This window comes from Mercenaria mercenaria, chromosome 10 (genome assembly GCF_021730395.1).
Source record: "Mercenaria mercenaria strain notata chromosome 10, MADL_Memer_1, whole genome shotgun sequence".
NCBI classification, from domain to species: domain Eukaryota; kingdom Metazoa; phylum Mollusca; class Bivalvia; order Venerida; family Veneridae; genus Mercenaria; species Mercenaria mercenaria.
Window position 1 is genome coordinate 58306765 of NC_069370.1, and position 12863 is coordinate 58319627.

Sequence of the window (12863 nt, forward strand, 5' to 3'; positions counted from 1 at the left end):
TAAACAGAAAAAGCGGAACTTACTGACATAAATAAAGATTAAACCTAAAATTTAGGAGATTTAACAAAAAGTTGCAAAATTAGTCTTCATTTTTTAACGTTTTCGATATAAAAGAGCGTAAATTTAATAACTGATCCTAAGCCAGATTTTCATTCGGATACATTCGTAATATTTCATTGCGCAACATCAACATCTTCTTGACAGTTCACCATGAGTGTGCCATTAGATAAATTGCATGTTATTGTAGAATCAGGGAAAAGTAAACAAACTGTAGCTGCACTGGTAAGGGAACTTTTGTAACTGTTGTTTAAATGAAGGGCTCTGTCATGCTACCTTTTATACGCATTTGGCTTAGTTAAATAGTCCAAATAATTTGTAGGCCAGGGATCTTGCGAGCGGGCGACTTGAGCGAAATAGGCACTTTGAAACTTCAAACTTGGCTCAAAACTAACCTCAATGCGAAAGGCAAGTTGCCCGATTTTCTTTGATATCCGCATTCGCTAATTACCGCTACCAGGACTGTTGACAATTTGCACGGTGTCAGAATGAGTGTTGAATACACAGACACACGCCGATAGCATAATTTAAGCTCTGCCTACTTCTGGTACTTGCAAGATTTTCCCCGAGAAGTGTGAAAGCCAATTAAATTATCCGATACACCTGAGCCGATTGTGTTTAACCATTTAGCGCATTAACGTGACTGTCCGGTTTGGTGGTCGTCCGGATTTGGTGGTCGCCAGCCAGTATGCGTTAAGTTAGCAAATTGTCTTGAGTTTCATATGTTTAAGGTTTCATAGGTACAGTCTTGTCTGAAAAAATTGAGAAAAAAAATGAACTTCGGGAATTTTAGCTTTGAAATTAGGAAAAAAAAAACATACTACTTGCCATTGTTGGAATTGGGGCCCAGTTTTGGCCCCAATTTAGCCAGAAAAAAAACCCACTGTATATGTAGACTTTGATATTTTGGTTAGTGTTTTGATGCACTAGCTTTCACTCTATTTCTGTCATTACTAAAATGTTTTAACTCCTACTCAGTGTTGTCCAGCATCATCATCTACACCAGGGATAATAAGTCACTCCAATGATTCCTCAGAACGATATGCTCTATTTCACTCTCTGGTATTGAAATAGTCAAGCACCCAATCTCCTCTGACAGCTCCAGTAAAAACTTAAATATGGGAATAGATTGAAACCTCTTACAGTTGTTCACTGTGGTGATCTGACATGCATTGGTACTTTTGTTTTCAGGACCCGAGATGGATGGAACAAGTTCAGTTTGTGAGCTACCAGGCCCCTCCAAAGGATCTGTCAGACAAGGGACAGTATGAGGCATGGTTAGAAAGGATTAAATTCATAGAAGATGATTTACACTGGCTGTTACAACTTCCACATAATAAATTCTGGTGTCAGGTAAACTATCTCATATAATAAATTCTGGTGTCAGGTAAAGTATCTTGTAAGATAAATTCTATTGTTTTCCTTCAAGAGATTTTCCCATAAAATGGAAGAGAAAATATGACTTCAAATTTCCATGCACTGCTGCTGATAAGAAGAAAAAGTTAATGTTTTCAATTGACATTCCAGATGACCCTTATAAAGAAACCAAGAGTTGTTATCACCTATCTTCATTCAGTAAAACAACTAAAGTCATGAACAGAAGATAAACCTTATTATTACCTTTCAAGCAATAGATCCATTTTTATCAGAGCCTCCTGACAGGGAAAACAAGTCAGTTGTTGGTGGATTGTCACACCGCCCTACGGGCGGCATGACAAGTACCCACTGACAGCTTATAGTGTTAGGCAGGGCTCCAGATAAAATGCGTATTAGCGTAAATTACGCTTTGAAATAATGCATATACGCATACTTTGCGATCATTTTTAAGCATATTAAAATGTGTAAGAAACTACAGAAACTCCTGCAATGACTTTTTACTAGCATAAACAAAATCTGAATCATCTAAAGGCTTTACTTAACAAAGCACGGTCAGTATTAATTCTCCAACAGAGAACGTACGTCACACGCATTGAATGGTACTTTGTAAGTTAAACTATATTATAAACCCAATGCATTTGTAAATCAAATGGTTGGGAAACAATATTAATGGTATGGTAATGTATTTTAAAGCAGTGTCAATTTAAAATATCAACCTCCGGTGTGGAATAAACAACAAAATGTCTCTTTCTAAGGTTGTAAAAAGTGAACAAACACTCGACGCATCTTTAAACCAACAAGAACGATCATTGAAACATATTTAAAGCTAGACTGAGTATTCTATTAAGCCAAAGTAAGCCAAGGGAGTACAAAAAGCAAAAACTTGAATGCTGAATTGAAACTGAACTGCAAACAAATTCATGGGTGTTACACCAAATTAATAAATATGTTATAAAACCGTTTTCTTTTTTTTTCACATTTACAAATTTTCAGTAGTAAAATTACTCCTAGTAAATTTCAGATTTTACCATTTCACTCATTCACAAAAATTATGATGAGTTAATACTCATAGGCCAAAAAAAATTATCTGGAGCCCTGGTTAGGTTAACTATCTCTTGTATGATAAAACTGTGTGTTAGGTAAACTTCTCTTATAAGATAAATGAGGTAAACTAGCTCTGTTATGATGAAGTTTTGTGTCAGGTAAATAAGCTAATGCTGAAGTCAAATAAACTACCTTTCTTATTGTAAGTCTGGTGTCAGGTAAACTGACCCTCTTATGGTAAAGTCTGGTTTTGTGTACTGTAAACTAGCTTTCTTCTGATTAAGTCTGGTTTCAGATTTAACTTACTCTCTTATGGTAAGTCTGGTGTGGTGTAATTATCCCATATAATACATTCTGGTGTTGGGTAAAATGAATTTTGATGTTTTAAGCATAGAAGACAATGTTCAAATTGATTGTGTCTTTGATACTTTAATACTTAAAGAAAGAGGAACTTTTGATGTTTTACAAAAAAAATGACCAACATGTGACATAATATATTTCTACATTGAATTTATTAAAATAATTGAATAAAAATCAATATTTCATTTAGCTTGTTTAATATTTCTAATATGAAAAGACACTCATTTAATATCATCTACATGTATACATTGCCTGTCAGTTGAAGAACAAGAGAAATAGCACATGATAAAGAAAGATTGTTCAGTTGATTCAATTTACGTATTTTATGGCCAACAAGCCTTTTTTAGCATTAGAATATCATACTGGTATATTTTTGAAAAAAAAATTCATTTTGACTAAAAATTCCATTATTTCAATGCTGTGTTGAATACAAAAATGATAGTCACAATAAAAAAATCCTGGATTTACATTTTACATAAATCACTTAAAACTTTGCTAACACAGTAGTAACTGTTGTGAGTTCCAAACCTCCTTTGGGGTGTAGAATTTTTCCAGGCGAGGAAGTCATCCAGCTAGTTTGTTTAAAAATGGATGATAGGTGGTTCTACCCATGTGCCAGCCAGTGCTTGAAGTAATGCTTGGAGGGGCACCCCAGGTCTTCCACCACTGTCAAAAATCTACGACGTTGCCATTCTATCTTATAAACATGGTAATTTACAGGCTATATTTGATGAGACTCTGCATCGCTGCATAGACAGTTATCTTCGCTTTGCTCCAAGGTCTTACAATGTGCTGCAGGAATTACCTGAACATGCAAGAGAAAAACATAATGAAGTTCACAGACTTGTGTTCATGACATGCGTACGCATGTCCACATTTAAAGAATCCAAGGTTTGTCTTAAACACGCAACTATGTTTTGTGCAAACCCTTTTTAACCTTACTCTTTTATGGAGGTTAAGGTTTCAAGTTAAAAAAATAAAATAATTGGCAATTAATTTGCTTCTTTGAATAAGACTGTACCCAGGAAAATCCACAAAATAGTATAGTCTCACTGCAAATAAGAACACTTGCCTTTAATGAAAGAACTTTTTTAATTTATTTTGAAATCATTAACAGTTATGGAGGATTAATTATAGAGTAAACCAATAAAATTCATGTCAAAGCAAATAGGTTGTTTTGGTCATACCAAAACTTTTTGCCAAAAAGGTTTTAATATTTCACAGTTGTTTTGTTCAGTTCTGTGAACCTTAATAGCTGTCAACAGAATGGCTTTGTTTTTATTGAATTTCAGGAATGTTACATCACTCCAAGTGTTTTTGGAGAAATTCTATATGAGAATTTTATATTTGATATTCCGAAACTATTGGATCTGTGTGTACTGTATGGTCAGGGAAATGGTGCTCTGCTGGCGAAAATGATTGAGAATATCTTCACCAAGCAACCTAAATACAATGAGGACCTAGCACAGACTATAAGTACATTGTCACAGGTTGGTTTATTTATGTTGTATGGCTATATTGTTTCCACTCATCATAGATCACCTCTCTCCTCCACTTGCCTGACATTCCTTTTTTGACCAAAAACTCATTCTCCCTCAAAGACCACATAAACTTCCATATGGGGGCCTCCGTGGCCGAGTGGTTAAGGTTGCTGACTTCAAATCACTTGCCCCTCATCGATGTGGGTTCAAGCCTCACTCGGGGCGTTGAATTCTTCATGTGAGGAAGCTATCCAGCTGGCTTACGGAAGGTCGGTGGTTCTACCCAGGTGCCCACTCGTGATGAAATAATGCACGAAGGGGCACCTGTGGTCTTCCTCCACCATTAAAGCTGGAAAGTCGCCATATGACCTATCATGTGTCGGTGCGACGTTAAATCCAACAAAAAAAAAACAACTTCCATATGGACATATAACTCATCCCATATCTCAGGGGTGTAATGATACGCTAGTCTCACGATACTTGTTTTTAAAGTTAAAGAAATTTTTATAAAAGATAAATTTGTTTAGTTACTATTTTTAATGCTGATTGTATGAATGTTTTCATTCAGTGTTTCTATTTTTACTGTATTGTTTCTGTATCATGAAACAGGCCTTTGATATGATACGCATATCGCCAGACTAATGTATCGTGATACAGTGAATTTAGATTTATCGTTACACTCTTAATCTCAGTGAAGAATCCCTTGTCAAGATATGCACCTCTGAACTGACTTCCAGAATGTATCCACTCTCTACCTCACTGCCACCATTTCTTTTCCTGATATAACTCATCCTAGATCTCCTAGCACATATCACAGTCTCTGACCATACAATTATCCTCTCCCAGCATTAGTCTTCCATGCATCTCTGATAAATTCATCTCCATCTTCCCTACCTCAAAAACAGCTCATAAACCTATCAAACAGATCCAGACATCTTTGTCACTGACCTCATATTTTCTTTCTGCCTCACTGATGCCCTTTGGTTTCCTTACAGTCCAGTCCTCACCCTTTCTTACAGAATATCTCTGATCTGTGCAAGTGAAAACATATTTTCCTGCTTCCTCTCAGGCTACTGTCTCTCCTCTGTATCATAAAACTTGTTCCGTTACTGTTTATTAAGAGAATAACATTGATGTGTGTAGAATTTCCTTTTACCTTTTTCAGAAAATATTTGAACTGTAACATTTGAGAAAATGGATGATATACTGTTAACCTACAAATGGTTTCATGCCATTTAAGGTGATTCGCGGGGTTCCTTCCAAAATTTCGAAGTATGAGATATAAGACTGATATTAGGTATGTATGTATTAACATCTCCTGTCTTTGATTTGGAGAAAAAAGAAAATCGTTCCGAGTCCACATTTCCTTTGAAGAGCGCCACCTGGCGGCATATGTATTTTTCAAGGGAAATCGCCGTTTTACTGTAATAATCTCATTAAAATTAATGTTATTACATTTTTTCAAACTCAGGAATATAGCTAAATTCAATGTTATTGTGTATATGTTGCGTTTTGTAAATTATTTCATTTGGAAAATGCTTAGATAAAGAGATATCCGTAGTAGGGGTGGGGAAAAATAGCGAAAATATTCAATGTATTTCATAGCCGTTTAGCCGAAATAAAATAAAACGGAACGGTCAAAGTTCTTGATTTTCAAATATATTCTTCTTTAATCATTTCTGAACCAGAAAATAAAATAAAAATTGGGGGTCTTCACGGCAGATTTTTTGCAAATTTACTTTTTATTTGTTTTGGTAATGTAAAATTTGTGACGTTGATACACAATGACGGCGTTAACGTCGCGCAAACGCTGATTTCATTATGTCTTTCATTGATATAAACAGGACCTTCAGAGTTTACAAAAATCTTTAGAATCTTTTTTATTTGAATATATTCACATGATGTAAATTAATGCGTATTTTGCAGTCAAAGTATATTATCTAGGAACATATATCAGAGTCAGTTAAAGCTACTTGCCCACAGTTTCGGTGAAATTATTCAACATGTTCATGTTCATAAGTGGTTGGATTTTTTATGAAAATGTTTAATCTTGCATAACTCGCGTATCTGACTCCGTATTTAAGGATTAGTGAAGTATTGGGGGACGGGGGTGGGGGTGTAGAAAAAAACCTTATCAGTTTATCCGCTATGAATTAAAACGGAGTCACAATTCTTTATTTTCAAACATAGGTTTCTTTAATTATTCCCCGACAAAGAAATAGAAAAAAAAGTGTGATTTGCAAATTTACATTGAGCCGCGCCATGTGAAAACCAACATAGTGGCGCTGCGACCAGCATGGATTCAGACTCCAGGCTGTTCGCTTTCAAAGCCTATTGCAATTAGAGAAACTGTTAGCGAACAGCATGGATCCTGACTAGACTGCACGGATGCAAAACCATTATGTTGGTTTTCTCATGGCGCGGCTCATTTTACCTTTTGTATGAAATGTTTAAGTGCAAAACTGAACGACACTCCTTATTGTTTCAATATTTCAAGTGACCAGCTAACAACGAAGATACAAGATACGAAATGTGGTGAAACTGTTTTCCAGACAAAAATGAAATACATTTTTAACGAAAAAGAAATTTTTGAAGGGTGGCTAAAACATTAATATGTTTCTTTTTTGTTATGACATGTAACTTTATTTAGAGGTTTTGATTTTCATTATAATTCTAATTGTGTATTATATTTATTGCTTTTTAAACCTATATTGAATATTTTCAATAAATAAAATCATGGAATCTTAAGCAGATGATGGATAAATGAGATAATGCCTCTTACGGTAAAAATGTACTTCAGTCTGTGAACTTGAAACCGTTACTTGAATAAAGCTCATTTTGGGGCCGCTTAGTGCATTAAATTTATAACGTCAACGTGAATGCACAATGCAAACCGTATTGAGGGAAAACTTGCTTCAAAATGACACAACAAAAATAAAACTCTAACTCATTTCGCTTCAAAACATTCAGAAAATAATATAAAACAGATACAGTCGACGCAGACGATATTTTAGGATGGAAAGATGGAAGAAGGGTGGTTTAACTGAGGCTGCTCTTGCGAAAGGTTTAGAGGCATGCATTCATTGTTCAGACCCGCTGTTTCTGTCAGATGTTTTCAAGGAAACGCACTTTCGACATGGTTCACTGTTATACATACAAAGAGTTTCGATTATAGAATTTTGACGGCAAATTGGGATCATTCTTATTTGATGAAGGTTTTATTCCAAAATCGAAGTATGGTATTCCAGTGCTGAATGTAATATCAAAAAAGTAACCACTATGATTTCATCTCGTGCATTTCTTTTGGTGTTTCAAAAAATTTAAAAGACGGATAAAACTAAGAAATAAATAAAACCACAATTTACATGTACTTTGAAATGTTTTCGCCAGAATGCTGAAAACAAAATATTTGACTTGTATTTAGTGTAAAAGTGCATTTTGACGCAGATGCGAAAAAATTCGGATATTTCAGGACTGCAACTCACTGCAACTGTAGACCTGGAACGCCTGTATAAATTACAGACCCCGGTATATACCGGATTCAAGCAATTTGAATGAAAATTATCTTTAATGTATATATTTTGTGACCATTGTAATACTAACCCTAACCTTTTGTCAGTATATTATACATATTATACACTAAATGCATGCTGTCGTACAATTATTTGCGTATTTTTGCCGTGCGCTCCGATTGTTAATCAGTTCAGGACATGCGCAGAAGACCGCTCCAGCTGTGACAGACTGCAATGAGCAACACCGCATAAAGAATGTCCGTGACACTGAGCGCAAAGTGAACAGAAGTTACGACATGCAAGCATCAAATGGGGATTTTACATTTATGCGTTTTGAAGCGCCTTGTCAGATTTTTCTGTTGATTTTATTTTCACAGTTTTGCATATCATGGATCACAATTGTATCATAATTAAAATGAATATAGTGAAGTCTACAAGCAACCACCGACTGGATATATTCCTTAATGAATTACTGTGATCATTACGTTGGAGATCCATGGCTTAAAAATGTACCATGAATTGATTCCAGTGAAGTCTTCATGCATTAAGTTAGCTCTAAAACTGTTTCAAAAATGGACAAAACAATTTAGCAGATGCGTATTGGTTGCACGCAATGCTAATTACGACGCCAGTATTCAGAAATCCATGTGAATGTAGGCTCTGTTCTTGCAGACAGCTAGTCTAATAGAATTTGAGACGGGCTGAAATTTTAATACCCTGACAGAAACGGCAAGGGTGTCCGTGGTCATCATTTTTAAATGACATTTTACATAATAATATAAACAAAATAATTAACGTCTTTAAGGAAATTGTTGAACTGTCAAGAAAGTATATTTCTAGATGATATACTTAGATTGTAAATTACTTAACACTGTGAATCTATTTAGTAAAAATATTTCATTTTTGTGTACTTTCATCATCCTGCTTATACAAAAATGTATCTTTAAAGGACATAATGAACAAAACGTTTGTGTGACGTTAACACCATAAAAGACGTATCTACGTCACAATATTTACATTACCAAAACAAATAAAAAGTAAGTTTACAAAAAATCTGCCGTGAAGACCCCCTATTTTTATTTTTTTTTCTTGTTCAGAAATGATTAAAGAAGAATATATTTGAAAATCAAGAACTTTGACCGTTCCGTTTTATTTTATTTCGGCTAAACGGCCATGAAACACATTGAATATTTTCGCCATTTTTCCCCACCCCTACTACGGATATCTCTTTATTTAAGCATTTTCTAAATGAACTAATTTACAAAATGCAACATGCAAACAATAACATTGAATTTAGCTATATTCTTGAGTTTGAAAAAATGTAATAACATTGATTTTAATGCGATTATTACAGAAAAACGGCGTTTTCCCTTGAAAAATACATGTGCCGCTAGGTGGCGCTCTTCAAAGGAAATGTGGACTCGGAACGATTTTCTTTTTTCTCCAAATGAAAGACAGGAGATGTGAGTACATACAGACTTAATATCAGTCTTATATCTCATACTTCGAAATTTTGGTAGGAACCCCGCGAACCACCTTAAGTTTGCAAGTTTAGCGATAGTCATGTTTCCGAATAGTTTTGAAGTTGCAAAACAACCAGGAACTGTGAAAAGTTTGTAGTTTTCATTGGTAGTAAGTCTATATTTATTCCCAATAGTGAATGAAATACACAGTTTCCACTTTTAACGCTCTTTCATTTACATATAGTGACTGTATATTGTGAAATGTAAATTTCGCTCACATTCACAGAGCATAGTCAATTGAAAAGTGTATTAAGGTTAGGTTGCCAGTTTACCTGTAGTTTTACTGGCTATGTTGCCTGTTACATTCTTAAGGAGGTAGGTTACCTTGTTACAAGGGTAAATTCAAATTAGTTGAACCGCAGCATCTTTTTGTGTTTCGTGTAATATGAAGTTTTAACTGCTAAAATCTCAGTTTCGTTTGTCTCTGTCCCTTCAAGTTCAATTTTTAGCCAGGTTTGAAGAACATGACCATCCAAAGGTATTTCATATTGAAAGAAGAAGGAAAATACGGATATTTAACACTTTTCGGTGTATTTTAGTTTCATTGATATCCGTAGAAGTCAACATAATCTTTAATTTTACTAGTATGCACGTTAGCTTTCTAAGATAAGCTTAAAATGTATATGTCGCGGGGCTCGTGTTTCCATGGTAACGCATTTTCTCTCAGTTTTAAACAACTATGTATAAAAATAGGGGTTTTCGACGGCTTCAGTGCCATTCTGTTAATGACCAACATGGAATATTTGGGTAATATTATTAGCAAAATACCAAGCACTATACATGGTACCCTATTTTTCTTAAAGTTTAAAGAAACCAGGGCAACAGAGATGTTTAAAAGGGCTTATATCTTGTTTTTTGTGTAATTTTTAAAAAATAATATTAAATTTAGTTAAATTTTCTAGTTGTTTAGTTTTAAAAAACATATTATTTCTAACGTAATTTTATTTTCTGTTATCTGCATTTATTCAAAAAATTTTCAAAAGCTTAGAATACTTACGCGTACCCCCGTCGGCTTTTTTCAGGAAAAATCGTTCAGCAGCTACTTTTATCCATGGAAATTTTTTTTTAAATAAAAAAAAAAGCCGAAGCGTGTTTTTTTAAATAATTGTAAAAGCTTTGAATTTTCATTTGATACAAAGCCGGGGTTTCTTTTTCCATGGTAACATCAATTCAATTCCCAAGAAACCCAAATTTTTACTGAAATTTAAAAAATTTTTAGATTTTTAGGTATATAATAAAAAATTTTATAACGGAACTTTTTAAAAAAGGTTTTACAAATAAAAATCTAGATTTTTTATTTAAAAAGGCGTAACAAGTAACCCTCACCCAACTTTTTTCCCCAAATAACATTGGTTACCATCACCATTTTCTTACATTCCGCAAAAATTTCAAAATCTACATAAAAGAAGCAAAATTGATTATTATTCAAGCAAAGCTCAAAAAAAATATTTCAGCAAATAAGGTTTTTTGAAAAATTTGAATAAAGAAAATGCACAACTTACGTACTTTCAAGAAAAAGCGTTAATTTTGGGGGTAACTGACACAAAACGTCATGACGTCAATGACGTCTTTTTTAAGGGCAACATTTTTTTTGAAGATTTTCGGGCAATTTTATTCATTATTTCTGCATTTTAAACCAAAAGCGTCAATAAAGAAGGTCTATGATTTGTTTTCAAAAAATTTAATATAAAAGCTTTATTTTGTCGTAACGTGCGAAATCGAAACGCAGCTTCCGTGGCTGCGCCAAAAAAATATAAAGGAACCTCCCTCCTTAAGCTTTTTAAAAAAATTTTTTTTGCATATTTCGGCCCATTATATTTCGGAAATTTTGTAGTGCTAAATTTTCCCTCATCATTAAGAGTGAGATTAGGGGGGGGACGTTTCAAAGTTACAGTTCTCGAAGTTTTTTTATACTCCAGGATCCCTTACTTTGTTTAAAAGCTTTTAAAAAAGACTACAAAAACAAACTTTAAAAGAAAAAATTTTTAAATGATCTGTAAGGCAATTGTAGCAAACACTTTTTCAATTTTTTATGTTAGTAAAACTGACAGTAAAGGGGACCCACGGGGGACATGTTAAGCAGCGATTTTGATCCGAGGTCTTTGGGTTAAAACCTGAGCAGCAGCCCACAACCATTTAGTAAGATGTGATAGATATAAAATGAATAGGTTTAAAGTAATCACAAGTAATTCAACATTCAGGTATTTGACAGTGTTATGGAGAAATGTGGAATCAAGTTTGATAGTGGCTCTCACTCACCACAGAAGCTCAGTGACCACGGAAAAAAAAACGCCCTTGGTTACAAAAAATACCGATTTTAAATACATTGCACTGCCTATCTGACTTTGGGGATACTTGACCTCTTTTTGTGTTTTTCCAGCAGCTTGCCAAGTTTTTCATACAAGATTTTTTGATCGGGTTTGTTTTAGCTATTTTTGTTTTTTTGGAAATTTTTAGAGACTTGTTCACATTCTTTTTTTTTTAAAATGAAAATTTATTTTTTAAAAAGTGATTTTGGGAATACATTAGAATAAAGAGAAAACTTGGTAAATACAAGAATGTTAAAAGGGAAAGAAGAATGTCAGATACTTAAATGATAAAAAATCTATGAAAAAAGCAGATTTAAAATTAAAAAAGGGAAATATCACTAAAACACCAAAGCCCAGACCAAGTGGTAAAGCGTCACTTTGAGGGGGGGAATGGGGGGTTTCTTCGGCCCGGTCATACCAAAGACGAAAAAATGGTAAGTAGCTTCCTCACTCACCCAGCTTTAAGGGAAAATATGCTGGGACGGTAGCCCGGGTCAGTTGATGTGACGGGGGGGTTCGCGCTGTTTTTGGCAAAAATTTCCAGTGAGGCACACTAAAACGTTGGGCATTGTGCTCACGCAAAATAAAACCATTGTTTATATGACTGAAAAATTTTGAAAAAACTTTAAAACACCCGCACGCAACACACAAAACTGGAACATCGATGGCACAAGTACAGTGGCTAATTCTAGCAATTCATAAATCCTGGATAACTCAAGCATTTTTCTCATCCTCTTGAAGTGATGATTTTTTTCGTAAAAAAAAGCTAAATCTCACAACATCATAAACTCTCACAAAAACCCAATTTTTAAAAAACATTATCAAAATTTATTAAATAAATGTCTAGCTTGGAAGAAAACATTATTATTTCTTTGAAATAATAAAAAAATTTCTTTTTTACAAAAATAATAAAAATCAAAAAAAAGGAAGGACAATAAAAAGTACTTTGACTCGTTTAATTTTGCGCGAGAAGAAAAGTTTCTGTAATAGGGCTATTTGTAGAGAAAAAATTTTGTAGACTTTGCAGTTAATAAAATGCAAGTTTAAGCATTTTCTTTTGGATTTCTTTCCGGATCATTGCTTTCTCAGTTTTCACAAAAAATATTCCACTGAATAATGTGGGTCGTTAAACAGATATTTTTCGGGTTTTTAAAATTTAATCTCTTTAAATTACTTAATGTTTTATATTTCTGAAAGGTT

General features: G+C 34.0%; 1 protein-coding gene across 1 annotated transcript in view; it reads left to right on the plus strand.

Annotated features, from left to right (window-relative positions):
* The first annotated feature begins 148 nt into the window (after positions 1-148).
* The window catches only part of LOC123560695 (activating signal cointegrator 1 complex subunit 2-like), a 59455-nt gene continuing 46740 nt past the window's right edge, over positions 149-12863 (plus strand). The window contains 6 exon segments of the mRNA XM_053516934.1: positions 149-282; positions 1249-1410; positions 3559-3729; positions 4131-4328; positions 11556-11636; positions 11638-11652. Coding sequence (XP_053372909.1) covers positions 211-282; positions 1249-1410; positions 3559-3729; positions 4131-4328; positions 11556-11636; positions 11638-11652 — 699 coding nt within the window. The 5' untranslated portion in view covers positions 149-210.